General features: G+C 33.3%; 2 protein-coding genes across 4 annotated transcripts in view; one reads left to right on the top strand and one right to left on the bottom strand.

Annotated features, from left to right (window-relative positions):
* LOC110104895 (sodium/hydrogen exchanger 6) overlaps positions 1-5,943 on the bottom strand; it is a 68,348-nt gene extending 62,405 nt beyond the window's left edge. The window contains exons 1-6 of one of the 3 annotated variants that reach the window (XM_028701362.1): positions 4,978-5,943; positions 3,863-3,894; positions 3,732-3,779; positions 3,575-3,635; positions 3,396-3,493; positions 3,236-3,311 (exon numbers count right to left, since the gene is read on the bottom strand). In XM_028701362.1, coding sequence (XP_028557195.1) covers positions 3,236-3,311; positions 3,396-3,493; positions 3,575-3,635; positions 3,732-3,779; positions 3,863-3,894; positions 4,978-5,034 — 372 coding nt within the window. In that variant the 5' untranslated portion in view covers positions 5,035-5,943. The remainder of the gene's footprint in view (positions 1-3,235; positions 3,312-3,395; positions 3,494-3,574; positions 3,636-3,731; positions 3,780-3,862; positions 3,895-4,977) is intronic. The other 2 variants (XM_020834178.2, XM_028701363.1) reach the window with 2 other exon arrangements.
* Positions 5,944-9,639: 3,696 nt separating this feature from the next.
* LOC110104896 (uncharacterized protein At2g17340) lies at positions 9,640-17,268 on the top strand. Its single transcript, XM_020834179.2, has 8 exons — positions 9,640-9,814; positions 11,664-11,716; positions 15,605-15,733; positions 16,328-16,414; positions 16,624-16,698; positions 16,784-16,861; positions 16,938-17,015; positions 17,128-17,268. The coding sequence occupies exons 1-8, from the start codon at positions 9,640-9,642 to the stop codon at positions 17,218-17,220; spliced, it is 768 nt and encodes a 255-aa protein (XP_020689838.2). The 3' UTR covers positions 17,221-17,268.
* Positions 17,269-21,146: the final 3,878 nt, after the last annotated feature.

Here is a 21,146-nt window from a genome sequence, read left to right as displayed (position 1 = left end):
TTATTCATATTATCTTATATTTACCTGTTCTCCTTCCTAATCATGTGACAAAATTTTATCTACTTGTCTAATAGAAGCATTTTGTTTTCTTCGTTAAACATATCCAAAGCACTTAAGTCTAATTTTAATTACCTTATATTCAATAATTGTCACTAAAATCATTCCTCTAATATAATCATTCAATCATTTACCCTTTCAAATTTAGACATAACATATTAACATTCTCATTTCTATCATGCTCGACTTGGATATCAACTTTTATGGCCCCACATCCATACAACATTATTGACGTAATTGCGGTAAAATAAAACCATAACTTCAAATATACATGATATCTTCTTATCACATAATACTCTTAAATGATGGAGATCTGCAAGTCTATAACTTGTCAAAAATATCGAGTAAATAAATGAACTATAATGATGAATGCCTCTGAGAATAGGATGTGTTCTCAGTTATTTGATTCTCTAATACTACGTCGGTTTATGCGGTTTGGCATAGACTCAAGCTAGCTTGATTCTTGGTTGATTTTTAAGTTAAGTGTGGAGGTTCGAGTCATATGTTCACTATTTCACGATGCTTTCCCAAGCATGGTATTGATGCTTTTGAACTTCAAATTAAAGGAGAAAGTGTTGTGGTTAATGTTAATCTATTGCAAACTGATTTGTGTTTTTTTGTACAACTAGAGCTGATTTGTGTTTTTTGTACCACTAGAGCTAATATGTGAACTCAACACTTGAATTTTGGGATTAATTTGAAATGAGCTGATTATGTAACAACCAAATCTACTAACATAGGAATGAAAAGTTTATAAATAGATAGTTTGAAATGGGTAATTTAAAACACTTCAATTAAATAAATTTCAAATTATAGTGTACAATCTTCAGTGTACAAAATGGATGTGTAACAACTACGAGTGCGGTACAAGTGATACTAACTAATTCCAAAAAAAAAAAAGTTATTTCTTTGCAATGATGCGATGCTGAATTTTTTTTCACTTAGGTGAACTATTTCCTTTCTTTTTCCTTCTATTTTTTTTATATTGGCTTACTATAATTCTTGATTTTATTCAAAATTTATAAAATTGTGATTTCAATTATGATCGAAAGTTATCCATTGCTAGCTTATTTTTCATTATTGTCTTTGAATTTAATCAATTATTGCATAACCATTTTGGTTTTAATTCTCATATTTTCTGATTTGCACTTAAAAAAGCAAAAGCTTTTATGCAATTAGTTATCTTTCATATATGAATCCTAATTTCTTTTGGGCGATCGATATTTTATTATATCATCATAGTTACATTAGTAAACCCAAACTTTAAAACATCTAGCATCAGAATCATTGAGGCACTTCTCTAATTTAACTAACCAATCTTATCTCTAAAAGTTATATCATATTCTTCTAAATAATAGATCAAAGATACTTAAACTTATCACACCTATGTATCATTTTATCTTCTAATAAAATTAATTTAATAAATGTTAATATCACACCTAAAATTACATATTATATACTCAATTTGTTTTACCTACTATAGCTTGTTAAGCCATTTATCTTCTAAATATTTTTCCTATTGTTTGATTTTTTTACTTATTTCAATAGAAATTCCACCAATTAGAATTATCTCATTTATAAAAAGTATACATCAAGACACCTCACTTTAAATATCCTATATAAATATCTCCGTAATTAATAGATAAAAATATGGACACTATGTTGTCATATGTAATGCTATTATAATCTGAAACTTTTTGACGACTCAAGAACTACTTCTCATGCTGATATTAATAACTTTAACATATAAGTGACACATTTTTTCCTTAATACACAAAAAAGCAATTCTTGAGGTACATGCTCATATATTTTCTCAAGATCAATAAAAATCATATGAAAATCCTTCTCTACTCTATATACATTTCTATTAATTGTATTAACACAAAAATTGCTTTCATAGTAGAGCATCCTAGCATGAAATAAAATTGATTCCTAGAAATTGACATACTATTTTCTTAAACTATGTCCCATTACTCTCACATAACTTCATAGTACGACTTAAATTTTGATTGATTTATAGTTATCATAATCTGGAACATCTCATTTCCTATTTAATTTTTTTTATTTTAATTTTGATCATCAAAAGGTAAGTCACCCACAATACTGCAAACTTCGAACCCAAGATGTTCTGTGAGGAGGTGGAGCTCTCTGCCAAGTGATCATAGGAAGGGCCACATTAGTTAGCATCCATTGGGACATTTAAATTCTACTAAAAAAAAGTTAACGAAATAACTGCAATATCCCATATCTTAGAAATCTCAATAGGAATCTCATTTGGATTTAAAACCTTATCTAAACATTTAACTCAATATTTTGCATGCATATAATCTTTAACCTTAATCGTAGATTTGACAAGACAATAGATCAGTAGATGCCTTTCTTAATTTAAGACCAAGGTCTAAATCCTTGATGAGTTTTGCTCTAAACTAATGACAGACTTGCATTTCGTCTATCATTTGTACTACTCATTACTCTCCTACATTACCATAGCATTATTGATCTTTGTATTGTTAGTAAGAAATTTGTGAATAATAGCAATTGTTTTTGTTCCGATAGCTTTTCTTGTTGTGCTCATAGACTTTATTCTTGTTTAGCTAGGTGATATCAAAACAGAATTTTATTTCATATGATTTGGAGTAGGATCGTTCGAGATAATTGATCCATTAGAAGTTTAGTGGACGAATGCAATAATCCAAGAGCATTTAGAATATTCCAAAATTATAATCAGCATTCTAGCTTGAACTTCTGAGACAACATTATTACCATTGAAAGTGTTATCTACACAAAAAATTAGTTCTAGTTATTTTTTTTATTTAAAAACTATATTAACAATTTTGGTTTGAGAAATTGTAGAATGTAATATTTTCTTATTTAAATGAATAATCTCTTTGAATCTTTCTCAAATATAAGGAAATTAATAATTCTAGTTGAATGAAATTGGACAATCTCTAATCAAAACTAAGCCAAAGTTGGACCACATATGCCGGAAAATTTTCATTTCCAACTTAAAACTAAATTGAATTGGCATGAAAGTCAATTCAATTTCCAATTCACTATGTAGAGCAGACCTTGACAAAGTCTGCCTTGAGTAGAGATAGACTTGCCTTCGCTCAACTTCTTAAAAACCCTACTAAGTATGAAATTGAACTCATACTACGAGATATATTATAAAGGATACAATTGAGAAAAAAATAAATCCAACATGAGACCAGCTGTGCTGTTCCATAGCAATGTCAAAACCCATATAGATGAATCTGCAGGTAGAAGAAGAACCTTTAGTAATGATAATATACTTGACTTGTCATGTCCAGGTGATTAAAAACTTGCAAGTCTCTTACACAAATGTTTCCGCTAGTGATGAGATCAAGTGGAAAAATGCAGCAGAAAAACGTTGTGAATTTTCTGATAAATTTGAGAATGTGTAGTGCTTCATAACCTACAAAGAAAAAAGGTATAGGTGATTTTTCTTCTCAAAAAATGGGTAATTAACTTCATGGTTAACTAACAATATACTTACAATTCCTGTAAACAATATTGAAACAATTCCAGACAAACCGATTCCCTCAGCCAGCATATATCTAAGAGCAGAAAACATAATAATTGCATCAACAAATTTGAAAATAACAGAATTTCATTTCATGCAAAGACAGAACACGGATCAATTATTCACTCACGAAAAGTAAGGGAAAAGGACAAAAAGACAGCATTCCAAATTTTGAAGACTGCAAGGCGAAACCAAGAGTTAAATTTCACTTTTAACCAAGGTTAAAATTGGAAAATAACAAAAAAAGATCGCCGAACTTACTTGTCAACATCAAGGCCTGCATACTTGAATAGGTGATAAATGGTTAAGGAATTAAATTCTAGATGTGTTCTAGTATTACAAATATTTGCAGGAAATGGAACTATGACCATTTGAATATGAGCTAGGACCGATATAACAAAATAAAATACATAGAAAATATGCCACAGATTATAGTTATGGAATAGTAGATATTGCATACAAATAAAAACTAAAAGTACATCGACACATACAAATAGTAAAAATCTGTACCACATTTAAAGTGTAGCATTCATTTAACCAACCATTTTTGGTACTCTTCTAAATGTGTTGGTATAAAAAATGAATGAAAACAAGGTTCCAGGTGGATTTGGTTTGGAATTTTTCTTAAGTGGCAAATTCGTACTGAACAATAAAAAAGAACATAAGTCTCTAATATTTGCATCGTATGCATGAATAGAGGTACTGATAATGCTCCCAATCTTTCTTTCCACATTTATTTGTTAAGTTGTCATATGTCAAGAGCTTCATCAAACACACCTCCCCATCTTCCCAATAATTAGCACAAAACATGGTGCAACCGTTTGAAAAAAGTGTTTTGCTTGGATGAAAAATTAAAAAAACTTGTACCATAAATTAAGCATTGTAAAAGTAATATGGTGATCCTAAATTGCTTTACAGCTACATAGCCTCCTAAAAGTCGCATAGCATCAAAATTCAAGAGTAGAGCTAATCCATAACCCTTTGCCCTGTCCTCCTTCAACCTGAAAGTGGGCAAAGCCCATCCAGAAAATAAACAACTAATGAGTAAAGTGAACCAAAAATGCTAAGGCTTACAACCCGCCTATCCAAACCAAGTTACAGATATGACCATAATCATTATAAAGCCAGCAAATTGGAATCTGCATAATGAAGTCTTCCTATTATGTCTACATAATGATATCATTACATGAAGTCAGTTAAGACCTTGGATTCCAAAGATTATTACACTGACCAAAGTAGCAGTCCAATAGCTTATTACCGTATGCAAAGTAGAAGTATTTATATAGTGTAACAAACCCCAAATATATCGTTTGCAGTATAGATCTCTAGTGACTAGCAACGAGAAATAACAAAAAAAAAAACATTCAGAAGGATATCAGAGAGGAGATGAATCCAACACCAACCCCTGCACCAAATAGAATTATATAAGCCATTACATAGCTCTACAAGGAAATATTTAACAACATAAATTAAAATTAAAAAGTTGCATATTAATGCACCTTTTGACTTATTTTATAGTATAGAGTCAAAGATTTCAAATTACGATGCTGCGTTATCACAGATGCTAAAGAGGTATCAGACACGACAAATGAGCATACATATTTTGTTACTAGAACTTGGGCACATTCTATCAGCTAATTTATTAACTGTCTAGCTACAATCTAACAATAAAAAAAGCTTGTGATCCGGTGTGATACACTCTCCATCAGTTTGTTATATTTAGCACGGATGTTCATAAAAAATGAGAATACAATGCAAAATACCCCCCACCACAACAAGTTGAATCTATTTGTAAATTCTTCAAACTATGCTATATTAAACTTGTCTAGAAAAATGATTTTAATATGATAACACATAGGAGAAGTACAACCAAAAAATATTAAAAAAGTGCTTAAGTTTTAGGAGCTGAGTGGAAAAGGATGCCATCAATGCTTAAGTTAGTTGGACGAGGGGAAAAGATTCTTAATAGATTTTTTGGTACTCATCTATCCAGCACACCAGAAACTAGAAACAGAGGTATCATGTCCCGCAATAGATGCCATCAATGCTTTAGTTAGCTGAATGAGTGGAAAAGATTCTGGCCGAGCAAGATCAGCACGGAAACTCACTCGCCCTCAAGTTAATATCTCATGCCTTAAAAGAACGCACAACTCAATAGAAAAAAACCCAATAAAACTCACCTTTGGGTCCTATAAATAGTCTAACCTGAACGCTAATTGTGCATTAGAAAGTGAGGTAAGAGATTATTATAAGATGCTAATGGTTGCCCTCTGAAGGCCCTAAAATAGGGGCATAAATTATCCAAGTAGAGATAGTAATTAATCCTATTTTCTTAAAAGATGATGGTACAATAAGAAAAGAAGAAAAGTAGACTATAAGAAGAAGAGGAAGGATCACAGGCAAGAAGAACAAATAGAATGAAGAAGAATAAGAAGAGATTGGCAATACTAAGTTATTATATTTTAGTTTGCTACTTCCAAATTATATTTTCTACCAAGTAAAACTCCCTCTCTTAAATAACACTTATTTCCTCAAAAACTATCATCCTAAATTCTTTGGCCAATCATCATTGCAAGATGCAAATTTATTTTAACTTTCTTACAACAGTCATGCACAAATAGCTTTGACATTAGAATAGCTAAGCCACCCTTTCATTCAGAGCTGAGAGGTGTCAGAGGCATCATCCTCCTATTTATTGATTGATAATGAAACATATTATATTGTAGCAGATGCCATCATAGTTTTCTGATATGAATTCTTAGTGTTTGGGAATATGAACAATGTAATTATATACAAATTTTGTTCTTCCTAAATGCTTTCTATGAAACACCTATTAAAGAAATGTATTCTCCAGTTTTTAGACCATACCAAATCATTAGAAAGCTAGGAGGTGATAAGTAAATATTTTAATAAATATTAGTTATACTTTCTACATTAAGGATCTATTCCATTGACGACTTGTGAACCTCCAGTACTTGTGACTTTTTTCTTGTAGTGTTTTTGCATCTCCCTGATGTCTCCCACAATAGCCCTAATAACATTGTTCCCACCAAACTTCACCTATAGATACCGTGTATATAACAACTCGTGAGATCATCAGTGGCCGCTTAAGACAGTAATGCTATAATGTTCGATGGAGATGTCACTGTTCTTTAGATGAACCTTGGTTATTTATGGCTTCTAGGCTCTTGATCTTTCACAATAATATCACGACCATCACTCTCCAAACAAGAGCCCACTGCAGCAAGATGGAGTTGATGATGACCATAAGGGACTCTTAAGGATACTGCTCAACATGATTGTTATAGTACCAATAATCATACTCACTTGCCAGGATGATCAAGTTCAAAATGGACTTTTATTATATTATGCATCTTAGATATGAAGGTCCTTTAATTGTTTACAAGAACGATGGGACAATAAAAGTAGGTGTAATAAGTAAATGTAGAATCATCAGTTTTATAAATTCATTCCTATTCAAACGAAACGTGAAAGAAAAATAAATTCACGGTTTTCTTTTGCATTTCAATATGAACAATAAGATAATATCTCAACTAGTAAAATCGCAAGAGCTTGAGAGGCGAGCAACCTCAACAGCATGATAAAGAAGCTGTGTTTAGCATCACAATGGAGACACAGTTCTGGTAACATGGCTTGAGTTCCATTGTAAAAGAACCTCATCTCCGCAACATGTAGTTCTTTGCTAGGGCTTGAGAGGTGAGTGTCCTCAATGGCCTAAAGTAGGTATTTGGATCAACGAGATAAGCACCAAGTCACAAGTTAAGAGCCTCTTCTCTCCTCTTGGCAACAATACTCCAGAAATTGGTCATTTGCCTATTCGAACTTTTGTTGAAGTTGATGATGGTAAATTGGCTCCCTTTCCTCAATTAAATTAGGTAATTTCACCAAAACTAATTAAATCCTTTTCCCCACCCTTCCTACTCTGAAATTGACCTTTATGTGATATGGTTTGCCATTTTTTCCTTCTCAACATTTGAGATTAAATTTCTTACAAAAAAATTTATTTGGCTCTAGTATGTAAATTTGCTTCTAACCATCTGAATATAAAAGGTATAAGATAGCTTTTTGTTGGTTTGATTCTGCGTTCTTCAATTTTAGCTGGCCTTATCGATCACAAAAATATTCTCACTAGAGTTGAAAATGAGAATAATTATATGAAGTTCTTCTCATCAGTTTTATTTTGTTCATGGCTTCCCTATGAGATTCCTAAAATAAACCAAAACGAGAATCTCCTAACTTGTTTATGTGGATGTTAGACCGGTCCAGCCGATCCGACAGGACCGGCTTATGCGAACAGAGGTGGACTTTTTTGCCTCCTGTACGTGCCGAACGCATGCCCGGGTGTGCTTGAGTTGTTTAGGAAGTTTTTTTGAGGGAGTTGGGAGGGAAATTTGAATGTAGGGACTATTTAGGGATTTCCTTTTGATTTGTATGCATTAAATAGTTTGTTTTCATAGGATTAGGGCATCTTGAATTTGGATTGAATTTGATATCTCTTAGTTTCTTTGGGCTCTAGCGGCGTCTAAAAATTTGGGAGAGAAAGATCCTCCTCTCGAATAGATGATCAATTATATCTTGATATTTTCCATTTCCCTTTAATCAAATAATATAAATTATCTATTGTTTCGTGGTTTTGTGTGGATTTTTGTGGAGAATTCTCATTGTTTTCCGAAGATTTATAGGAAATACTCGAGATCAACAAGTGTTTCCTATCAAATTGGTATAAGAGCACGTCGATCTAAGGGGAACCACTGGCCGGAAGAAAAGTGGAAGTTTTGGAGGGAGAACTTGAGCAACTCAAAGTAGATTTTGAGGAGAAGATAGCTGATTTTCAAAATCATATCGCATCCGCCAATGAAAGGATGGAGGAAAAGTTCGCCGTGGTGAAATACATGTTGAAGAAATTGCTTGAAGTCAAACCCAAACCGGCGACATTGGAAGCAAAGGAAACTACCAGCAGCCATGGAAGAGGTGGGAACCCTAACATGTTTAGGGGAAGGAAAAATCCAGAAGTGGAGATCCTAAAGGGAGAAGACGGAATGTCTCTCTAGAATCATTTTCTAGGGAGGAGATGAGCAGTGGCTATGGGGTGCTGAATTTGTAAGAAGAGGGAAAGATTTTGATTACCAGGCTGTTGATTTTGAAAGAAGAAGAGGAGATTCTGAGGAAGGATTTGGGTATGAGCGCTGAAGGGAAGAGCGTGACGATTAGGGGTGGAGGGGGGGGGGCACCTCCTCTTCGAGGAATGGGAGGCTATGAAGGATTCAGGGGGTGGCCTGAACGTGGGAAAGCTGAAGATGTCCATCTTTGAGGGCGAGGACACACATTGGTGGATCTACAGGATAGAAAGATATTTCACCGTCAATGGGTTGACGGAAGAGGAGAGACTAATGGAAGCGGGCCTATGTTTAAGGGAAGGCTTTGTCTTAGTACCTGTGGAGGGACATGCGACAACTCATACGAAGTTGGAAATAGTTCAAGGATTGTTTGATAGAACGTTTCCGAACTGGCAGGGGAGGAGACTTCTACGAGCAGTTCTTCGCCTTGACACATAATGGTTCAGTGATGGAGTACCGGAAGAGATTCGAGTACCTTGCTAGCCGATTGGACAGCCTTCTTGAGACAGTGCTAGAGGAAAATTTCATGAAGGGACTGACACAAGAGATCCGGGAAGTGGTTAGAGTAATGAGGTCTCGTGACTTAGGAGAGGCTATGGAGTTAGCTCAATTAGTGGAGGATCATAGGCACTTGGAGAGAGAGATGGGATGCAGCAACTCAGGAGGTTCGAACAAGAGGACCACCACCTTTCTGGCACCCAAGGAGCCGACAACGGGTACTTTTCGGGAGACTTCGAAGGAGAAGACTGTAGGAGTAAGACCCGTGGACAACTTCAAGAAGCTCTCATAGAAACAGAATTACAAGAGAAAGGGCGAAGGGGCTCTGTTTCAGATGTGATGAGAGGTATACGTCGGGGCACAGGTGTAAGGACCAAACTCTTCAGGTTCTTACCGTTTGTGATGAAGAGGGAATGGAGGAGGGTGTCGTCTTTCCACCTTGCAGACAAGGTGGATCATTGGGAGGAAAGTATTGTTAGATCGGTCCATTGGAGCGGTCCAGCCAGTCCGATGGGACTGGATTACATGAACAGAGGCGGACTTTTCCGCCTCATGTACACGCCGAACGCACGCCCAGGTGTGTGTGAGTTGTTTAGGAAGTTTTTTTGAGGGAGTTAGGAGGGAAATTTGAATGTCGGGACTATTTAGGGATTTCTTTTTTATTTGTATGCATTAAATAATTTGTTTTCCTAGGGTTAGAGAATGTTGAATTTGGCTTAAATTTGAGATCTTTTAGTTTCTTTGGGCTCTAGCAGCGTCTAGAGATTTGGGAGAGAAAGATCCTCCTCTCGAATAGAGGTTCAATTGTATCTTGGTATTTTGCATTTCCCTTTCATCAAAGAATACAAATTATCTACTGTTTCATGATTTCGTGTGGATATTTGTGGAGAATTCTCGCTATTTTCCGAAGGTTGATAGAAAATACTTGAGATATACAAGTGTTTCCTATGAGTGGATTGTTTTCATAAACTCTTGTTTATTTTATGAACCATCAAACTTTATTTTATTTGGATACTTTTTAGTTATCCCTTTGGTGTGAATACTACTATTACTAAGCTTATCAAGCCTTTAGTGGTCAGGGCCTTCCTAAAAATGGATGCTAGTCCAAGTTTTGCTAAAGAAATTATAATTTCAGATGACAAAGTTTTCTTAAACAGAGACTATTAAAAACATAAACTTGCCAATGAAAATTCAACCAAAAAAATACATCGAGCCACTAGGTAACTAGCGACATAACAGCCCCTGCTTACCCCAAATCTTGTATTCCCTACCAGTGAAATTGTCACTGCTGTAATGCTGAAAAAGGTAAGAAGGTAAGATCAAATTTTACCTAAAATTTTATTCCCTATTCATTTATTATTGTTTGTCATTTTTAATATTATATTACATTAATATATATACACTATATAAAAAAAATGTATTGCCGTGTCCGCGCCGTACCCGTGTCCTATATTTTCAAAAAAAGCCGTGTCCCGTGTCCGTGTCGTCTCGTGTCCGTGTCGCCGTGTCCGTGTCCGTGCAACATAGGTGATGCACAAATTCATGCAACTCATACACAAAACTCGCAACCTACAAACTATTAGTTTTAACAATTATCAATTATTTGTGATGAAATTCAAAAACATGAATTTCAACATAGAAGAAAAAATTTTGTTTCTTCTTGAAGCAATGCATATAAATTTAGAATCACAAGAAACCGTGTAACTAATTGAAAATCAGACATTCATTTGAACTCTAGTTTTTTTATCTTTCATGCATTCAAACCATCATAAGTTTTTTAGGAAAGAAAATAAAGTATAAGGAATTCACAAAATGGTAGATTTAAGTCTCACTCTTTTTCAAGGAGAATCCCTCTTTGAAAGCTTCAAGTCTTTCTCTTGATCAAGAAATTAACTCCAGGAAGGGATCTCATCTAACTTAGAATTTTTCTCAAAAAAATAACTTGACTTTTCATGTACATACTTTCGAACTGTACACCCTTTTTTATTTTTTGAAAAAAGTAAATCTGTTAATTTTAACTGTACACACCTATATGTACATACTCTCTTGATTTCCCTATCCATTGTCTTTTCAGGCAACAAAAAATGCAAAAATAAAAAGGAAAAGAAATTGTGTATCCCACTAATCACAAAATTTTTAAGCTAGTCCTGGGTAATAGAAATCTAAATACTGCCAGCCACATATTACTGCAACATAAGTTGTTAGTCCTGGTTAACACGTTATAAATCCCATTAGAATGGTATTCCTCAAGCTAGAATTGCAAAATTACTAATTGATACACTTTAATCGCGGTATATGTTGTCTCTTTTTCACTGCCACATCCTATGGGAACAGTTGTATTTTTCTCATTTGATATACATACAATTAGGATATATGTATTAATTTGAAATCTCATTTGGCTCATATTTTTGAACCCAATGAAACAGAAAATATCATGGTGATGATATGGGTTGCTGATTTTGGTTTCATCATGATGATGGTATGATAACCTAGGTGCTCACAGACCCAGCGTTGCTGCTGGATCTAGTGTTAAGTGTGTGATGTAGATTTTGACCAGCGGGGCTGCTTCTAGAATGGGGGGATCATGGAGGAAGAGAATGCGAGAAAGTAGAACAAATAAAGGATTTAAATGCATTGGATTTATAACACTTATGAGCGAGGAGGAATCTTCTTTTTATTTTTGCTTCATATGTTACATATGGGAGTTGCTTGAGCTCTGATCCTTTTTCCTGCTCACTTTTCTGAAGGCTGAAAAGCTCTCACACATCGTTAGATGGGATACATGTAGAAGAAATGGGATTCCAAACTATCGTAGGTCCCTAGAAACATTCTTATAACAGACTTCACCATGCTAGTCTTTTACAGCAGTATTCCGAGAGATGAAAAGAGGGGTGGCCATGTGTTAGTAAATAAGGAGTGACCATATGTCGACTAGTAATAGGATTGAAGCTAATACTTGGTGGTGCTTTACAGGAATTACTGAGGTGTTTGTGTGGAGATTGTTGGTCAACGAAAGGTTGTTATAATGTTGGTGGTTACTTGCTAACATTAGAAGGTTGACAGCTGAATGTGGACTTAACCCTAGGGTGATATCGAATTAGTTTCTTGGGCACTATCCTGAATAACTTAAGTGCCAAGTCACACATTTTGAACCTTATCACATCCTAAATCTAAGATTTGTATATGGATTTGATCAGATAGTAATGATTCTTTTTGTAAATGGTGCCAGATTTGTGGTCCACACCTATGGTTTATTATTGCGAACATAAATTAGACATGAACTAAAAGTAGACCAAAAACCAGTGAGTCATATTCTTTTATCTATTCCATAAAATTTTGGAAGCATTTTGTAGCGCATATGCTTTTTGCTATAGTTTCATACAAACAACAAGAACATCAAGGCTTTGTCCCACTACGTGGAGTTGGCTGCATGAATTTTTTTTTGCCATTTTGTCTGGTTGAGAATGATAAATTTTTACTAGATAAACCTGTTAGAATATTTGAACACCTACCCTGATGGGATGAAAATTTTAGCTTTTATTATTAGAAGCATTGTATCAATTATTATGTTTTTATAGTTTAGTAACTTTTTTAGTAATTCGTTTATTTAATTACTTTATTCATTATACTTGTCTTTTCTATTTGAGGGCATGCCAATGATGATGGCCCAGAGTGCTTTTAATGGTTGAGAGGGTATTTTCTAGCTCTACATTAGTTTTTTTAGTTAACATGATTATAATCTTGGTTAAGTTTGGGTTAATATCTACAAAGGGAGGTTATGGATTATTGCATTATATCTTTATGCTACTAATAATAATAGATAAATTGGTGGCTGCTATGGAGGGTGGTTGTTAGATTGCCAGTGTTGCAATTGTAAAATTAAAAAAAAAGAAATAATAAAGTAGGCATTTTGTTGGAGTAATTGTTTTGGCAATCGATATGTTTGATTTTTTTAGGGAAATGGTGTTGTGTTGTAGGAACTGCTTTCCTTCCTACTAGGCCTTATCTTGTTCTTCTGCATATATTGAAGTGGTGTTATTCTTACAATTAGTTTCGTTGGCTTGGCTTTTGCGTTTCTTTTAGATTGTTTTCCATGAAATTTGGACAACCTATTCCTATGTGAGAGTGGTGCAAAGCTGCTACTGCAAAGTGGGTCTTTTGAAAATTTAAAATTTGAAACAGAATAATATCCAACTATTTTGGGGAATTAAAATTTAATTGTGTTTTATTTAGATTTAATTGAGATTGATTTAATGCCAGTCTTATCTAAAAACCTAGTCTATAGTCTCTAAATGGCGGTATGAAAGGCACCTGCACGTGCTTCACAATGAGGGGCCTCGTTAGCAACTTTTGATTTTCTAGCCTGAGCGAGGCGTATGCCTTTTCCATTTAGCCCCTGAGGCAAACGCCGCAAATAAATATTTATTTATGATCAAAATATTTCTTTTTCTGATATATGTAAGAGGTTTTAAATTTTTAGATTAGAATTTATATTCATTATAGGCTACAGTTAAAAGTTGAGCATGAGAGGGTTGTGATTTAAGAGTACGAGTGAGAATTTGGAGAGTTTTTGTGAGGGAGAGTCTGCGAGAGGGGATGGGGGAGCGTTTGTGAGCATGGAGGGGAGCGTCTGCGACTGTGATTTGGGAGAAGAGTGTACGTGGCAATGGTTAGGAGGGGAACATTTGCATCAGTGATTGCAAGCAAGTAGGTCAAGTTTATTTCTTTTCTTACTAGAAAAGCAAATGGTTTTCTTTTAAGTTTTTTTTTTTCTTATTTTCTTATAGATATTTATAATTTTCTTTTGAAAAAAACTTGTTTTTATTTGTCCTGATTTATTTTTTTAGTTTTCTTTAGATATATTTTAATTCCCTTTTTTAGTTTTCTTTTTTTTTTTGTTTTAATAGATTTATGTTCATTTTTCTTAATTTGCTACTTTAGTTTTCTTCTGAATCTTTTTTAAATTCTTGTTATTATATATTATTTTTATTTTTTGTAATTTATTTTCTTAGCTTATTTTAATTGTTGATGGTACTATATGAAAATATTTAACTTGAAAATATGTTACTGAAGATGAAGTGCCAGGAATTAAAAGGATGATGTCCATTTAAAATACCAATTTTGTCTCAAGAGAATTATTTGTGGTGTTAAAAGGTTAACAGATTACTTAGCTTGCATACACTTTAACTATGGAGCTTATTAAAAAAAATGCTAGAAGATCTTAAAATAGAATGTGCAAAATATTTGAAAAATGGGTTTTGCTCGATATTTAGTTCCTTTGTGCGATTGATGTGAGTTTACAACTACAAGTCAGGTGTATTGGAAATTTTATATCTAAAACCATATATTTCTCGGCTATTTTGGGAAATTAAATTAAAGTTGGGGTTAATTTAAACTTAATCGAGGTTGATCCTATGCTAACCTTATCTACGATACTAGAAAATGTGAATTCTATATAGTGTGAACGGAGGCATTTAATTAGGAAATTTTAGCTTGAACAAAATTCCTCTTCCAATATTCAATCTAGCGAGTACAAGTTGAATGTATGAATTTTTTTAATGTTTTGTAAGTACAACTACTTGAATACAGGGGAAGTTATATCCTTGCACCAGCATGAGATTGTTTTTTCTCTACTTGCGCAATTTCGTTTCTTGTCTATTTTTTTTCTATATGTGTTTTAATAACTAGGTTAATGCCATTGATTTGATGAAAAAGCAATATATCAAAATATGATTTTATAGAAATTAATTATTTTACTCGCTTATTTTATTTGTCTATAAATATTTAATAAAGTTCTTCTATGTTTGCAGTCATTTTATTATCAATTATTTTTAAACATTATTTTTGCTATTATTAAAAAAAGCGAATTGTTAGATTGATTGGTTATAATTTTTAAATATCTATATTTTTATATGAGTTTATATTACACGTCATATTAATAGAAAATCTAATTAGCTTTGAAGATCAAGAAGGCTCTAAATTAAACAGAATTGGTCCATGCTCGGAATTTAGGCTCTTTCCCAAAGAAAAGAATACATTTCTTTGTTTGAGATGAGATTTCATTGATCTAAATACGTTTTACTTGCAACAGAAAAACAATAAATTATGCGTTTTTTCCGGTCCATTTAAACTTGTAGTGTAAACTATATTTTTCCAACTATTAGTTTATGCAACTGCATTTCAATATTGTAGCATTGCATCATATAAACTACATTTTCCCAACTATTAGTTTATAAAAGGGTTATTAGTTCTTCAGTCTTTTTAATTATGTTGACTTACCTTCAAGCTGAATAATGGAAAAAATACGGTGTTTGACAACAATTGCAATTGAAATGCATTATGATACATATACGTTTTGTTCAAATAGCTTGCAGAAGTTTTTGCAAAGGATGGCTTGTCCTTTCTTGCAAGTTGTCAGAATCTTGTCTCTCGACCCTGGGTTATTGATGACTTGGATTCGTTTAAAACCAATTGGGCTAAGAAGTCCTGGAAAAAGGTAATCTTTATAACAATCATTATGCTTTTACTTTTTAAAGTTGTTGCACAAATAGGCAAAGTAAATTTCTATTTAGCGCTCCTTGTTCGCTTCGCCTCATGTATTTAGCTGTTAAGCATGAACCCTGTAGTTGTTCTTGAAGTTTTTTTATCTTAGCAGGTTTACCTGGTTTCGGTCCATGTGATTTCTATATCATACAATGCCATTTTATAATTCTCACATTTGGCTTTGGCTTATTATATTTACTTATTAACCTAGTTTTATCTATAATAGATACCGTTCTTAATGTAAATCATTTATTTTCCTACATCAAATTGTGTGTTTTACCGAACTGTTCTATAACATATGGAAATGCCCCTTGTTCTGTACATTACTTTTTTTTTTCTTGATGTTGTCATTTAAATTCTAAGTTTATTTTTTAATGCGACAAGAGTTTTATATTGAACATATTAAAACATGTCATCTCTTGATGATGGAAGTTTTTTTTCCCCTCTTCTTAATCTTTCATATGATCTTTATTATAAACATTTCGGTGTTTGCTGCTTCTTTGGAAGGTTTACAAAGTAATTTTTTGTGGTTTTTCTTTATTTGCAGGCCATTATATTTGTTGATAATTCTGGGGCAGATATTGTTTTAGGCATATTGCCATTTGCGAGAGAGTTGCTTAAACGTGGTACACAGGTTATGTTCTCTTACCTTAAATTTGCACATTAAATAATTAGGTGAATCAGAGAATAGTTTCTCCTGTGAAAAATCTTCTGCAATTTCCGTTCTCCTCGTATATCTCTTTGTTGTTAGTTTTTTACTATAGACTTCTTAACCATAATGAGTATTTTAGTGCAATCCCTAAATCATATTCCACTTTTTTTTTTTTTTAATAACCAATTCAGGTCGTTCTTGCTGCTAATGACTTACCCTCAATCAATGATGTAACATATCCTGAGTTGGTAGAGATTATTTCAAAGGTGAATATAATTTTAATCCACATATGCAGCATTGCTGCACTCAAAATGCTTTTTATTCTGACAAGTCTTACTGCTCCATCATCAGCTGAAGGATGAAAAAGGTCAGCTTGTTGGTGTAGATGCATCTGGTCTCCTAGTTGCTAATTCTGGAAATGATTTGCCTGTAAGGACTTGAGTTTTCCACCAATTCTTCGTCTGATATTTCACATGGATCAAACAACAATCCTCTGAAATTTCAGGTTATTGATCTTGCAAATGTTTCACCAGAGCTGGCATATCTGGCGAGTGATGCTGACCTGGTTGTATTGGAGGGAATGGTATGTGGTCTCTGTTTGAATGATCACGCAGGTTAACAAATTAAGATTTAAGATTACACGTCCTATTTGTTGATAATGCTTTTTTCTTATATGTGCATTCTATTTAACGTAGGGACGATCAATAGAGACAAATCTGTATGCTCAAATGAAATGTGATTCAGTGAAGATTGGAATGGTAGTTATTGCAGTATTACTCATAGAATGAACAGCTCTTGGTTCTCTGACATTTTTTTTCTTAATTTTATTTGTTGCAAAAACTAAGCTCTAGCAAAAAAATTATTGTCATTACTATGCCCGGTAGCTTGGAATATTAAGGTGAGAATAGGTGATCAAATAAAAAATTAATTACTTCTATTTACTCTAAAAATTAAAGAATTATTAAAAAAATATTATTATGAGTAATTCAACATAAAAATACAACAATGCTACAATTGCTTGCCAATTCTTTAAATAATATAAATATCACTAACTTATTGTTCCAATTTTTTTATATAACAATATATTCTCCCATCATTTAATGCTCTAGATCGTTTAAAATAAATATTTGTTAATAATAATCATGATGAGATACATCTTATCACTAGGTTATAGAAATATAAAAAAAAATTATAAACAGTATTTATGCTTTTCAATACAGATAAATATGCATAAAAGTTTCCATTAAGTTTATTCTATTCAAAGATGATGATATAAGAGGGTTTCAAGCATTCATTAGTACAATACTAATATCAAGAAGGAAATCACATCATATCATATAAATTATATTTCTATAACAGGCATTGTCTATGATAAAACAAATTTTTCTATTCGTCTATTTTAACCTAGTCTAAAATCAATTATTAGTATTATAGATAAGTCAACTGACATAAAATATAATAAACTCCCCTGAAATCCATAAAATCATTTTATTTAAAACTATTTTCAACACCCAAATTAAAGTATCTTATTTTCTCATTTAATCGACGTTTTAAAAATCGGACCGGACCGGCCGGTTTAACCGGTTGAACCGGTACCCGGCCGGCCGGCATGTTTGTTTTAACACCAAAACTGGCAAAGCAAGGACCCGGATTTGAATTGGTCGGATCGCCGATCGGACCGTGAAACCGGCGAACCAGAAACCGGACTCAAACCGCCCCGTTAAACTTAGATGCATGTTCAGCCGTTTGGTTTCAATCGTGTGGTTTTTGAGAAATAACTAAATAAGTATGTGAAGTAAAACTGTAAAACCTAGCTTATTTTTCTCCCAAACCCGCGGCTCTCCTCCGCTCCTCCTCCTCCTTCGTCGCTGTAGCTCCTCTGTTGGTGCTTGGATTTGTCTGTGGCAACTGCAGAAGACAAAGAAGCATAGGAGATTTCGGCTCCAATAATAGTTCATCTCTTTAGTGTTCTAGATGTCCCCCTCTCTATTTTCTATGTTGAACATTTTTATTTTTTTTCCTAATATTTCAGCTCTTTTTTCATTTTTTGCATTAGTGATTTTCTGCTTGTATTCTTGTACATCTGCCTCATATTTGTTGTGATATTTTTGGATATATCTTTCCTTTGATCTGCTCTTATTTTAGTTATTTTTCTCAGTTTGGAGAATGAGATGCATTGAAGATATTTTTTTGGAACATGTGAGAGAGCACAATATGGTGGTTTTTCATCCCTTGATTGTTTTATTGTTTTCTCACCAAAGTTGATTTCTGGAGAAATGAGTGGTATTTTTCGCAATTGCTGTCATGTGGTCTATAGTCGGATTTGTCTGCTATTTTATAGAGATGAATAAAATAACTCGAAGGAAACAAGCGCTGATGTTCTGCTCCGACATCAGAAGCGTAGTTGCTAGCTCTAAAACCCTTCATCTTCTGTCATTGAGATTAATTAACTCCAGCATTGGTTATATGCATGTGGTGTTTAGAAATATCAGGTTAGAAAAGCTAGTTCATGGTAAGGAATCTGTTTTATTGCTGGATGCAAATTTTTTAAGTAGGAATCAGACATTGAAGCTATAGCAATTCACTATTGAAATGAAGGATTTGATGTATTTTGAAGAGGAAAATTTTGATATATTATTTGATTATTTTGATATGAAAATGAAATGTATATTGTATAGTGAATGTATTAGATGAAAAATTTTCTTTCATTTTATAATTTAAAAATATTAATATTTATTACGTCATCCGGTTCTACCTCGGATCGACCGGTCGAACCGGTCAAACAGTGAACCTCACCTTCTTCCAGTTTTTTGTTCGGTCCGGTTTTCAAAACCTTTCATTTAATTACTTAAATTGTATTCACACTTTTTCCAATCTTTTAATTATCGTTTTCTTCATCTAATTCTCATCATCTGTCTACCAAAATCATAAACAAATGACTTAAAAAATTTAACTATTTCTATAGTTTTCAATTGAACTCATAAAGGACACTAAAACAATTTAGTTAGTGTTAAGTTCTTAACTTGATTGGAAAAGACGAAGAAAACAAAAGATTTCATATTCTTTCTTTCTCATTTCATTACAAATACAAAACCATCACATGATCCCTTGGTTGGTCGACCATGCAGCTAAGATTTTTGTTGCTCAGTATGTTGTCCCTCATTGATTGTTTATTATGTGCTTTCCTCCTGTTACTCTTGCTCATCCTTTGATATTCTTTCATTCACACTTGCCCACTCTCAATATCCCTTGATTTCCCTCTTGAGTCAGTCTTATTCACAGTCTTTCTCTTACTTAATCTCACTTCCTTTCTCTCTTGCTATTTATGTATCCCATCTTGACCCCTTCTCACACCACTCTTTATTAGACATATTGGATGAACAAGCAAGTAGAATATGCTTGAAAATGTAAAGTCGAGAGTAGAGTTAAAGGAGGAGAGAGACAAAATCAAGAAAAAATATTTAAAAAAACGTTAAAGGTCTCAAACTGGTAGAGTTTCTAATATATCATTTAAGAACTATAAGTGTTAAACATTATCCAAACTATTCATCAGCACCCCTTATTAGTAGAGTTCTGTGGGCTACAAAAAATTGCTAGATAGAGAAAAAAGTATAAAATACATGGCTACACATATAACATATACAATGCTACACACTATACTATTGATGGGTTAATTTGCAAAGGTCTTCCCACCCTAAGGGGCTATCTCATTGGAGGAGGTCATTGGGTGGCTTTTAGTTGTGGAATAAATGTTAAACCTCCATTGTGTGGGCATGCATAATAGCTTACAAGGGGCTCCAAATGAGGTTGTCGAGTTTAAAAAGGAGTCGACTAAATTAAAGATGGGTATTGCTAAGATTACGGGGAAATATAGCAAGATAAGGACCCTAGTTGGCTCTATGAGATTGGATTTCATGGTGGCCCTTCCCTTGATGAAGTGGATCTACTTCATGAATGGTGACAAGTTCAAGTAGAAGTACCTGGAAGGTGTAGGGGGGTTAAGTTATGTTTCACCATGGCAGTGATTAACCTCAAGCCACTTAATATATTTTTTATTTTTTCTTTTTTTTTATATGTGTGTTTGTGTGCACACATGGGCTATTTTAAGGATGTTTTGTGTGTGTGTTTGGATTTTTACAACATTGCAGTGTAGTACTAGCCAAAATGAGAAGCCACTCCAACTTAAACAAAAGACATGCTTGTTCAACCATTAATTGTGCTAGGTTAGCACAACTCCACAATAGAGTAAACCCAATAGTAATGAGGTCCTAGTTGATCTTATAATACCATAGCACCAATACTTTGAGCATCAAAGTGCTTGAGGCCATTTCTGCATTTATTATAAATAGTTTTTCAATTCTTTTGTTATAGAGTTCTATCATTTTTATTGGAGTCTTATATTTTTTATTGTCTTTCTTTAGTTATCCTTAGAGTACAGTCTAGAGGAGGCTAAGGAAGGACAAGATACTTTTAGTTGGAGATCTTAGCCTATATTGTGTAAGCAATTATGTTGTTAGAGGAAGAAAGAGTGTAGAGAATATCAATTAATCCTTATGGGTGACATTTATCATTATTAATTCTCTTGTAGCCTTTTCTTATATTAATGAAATGAATATGAGTTTGATTTTTTGTGTTTTCCATATCTAATTAAATCTTTGAGTTTTGGGCTAATGATAAAAAAATATAGCAAGTACTAATATAAACTCTTGGGCCT

Source organism: Dendrobium catenatum, unplaced genomic scaffold (genome assembly GCF_001605985.2).
Source record: "Dendrobium catenatum unplaced genomic scaffold, ASM160598v2 fragScaff_scaffold_1680, whole genome shotgun sequence".
Classification (NCBI taxonomy): Eukaryota; Viridiplantae; Streptophyta; class Magnoliopsida; order Asparagales; family Orchidaceae; genus Dendrobium; species Dendrobium catenatum.
This window is presented reverse-complemented; position numbering and strand designations above follow the sequence as displayed.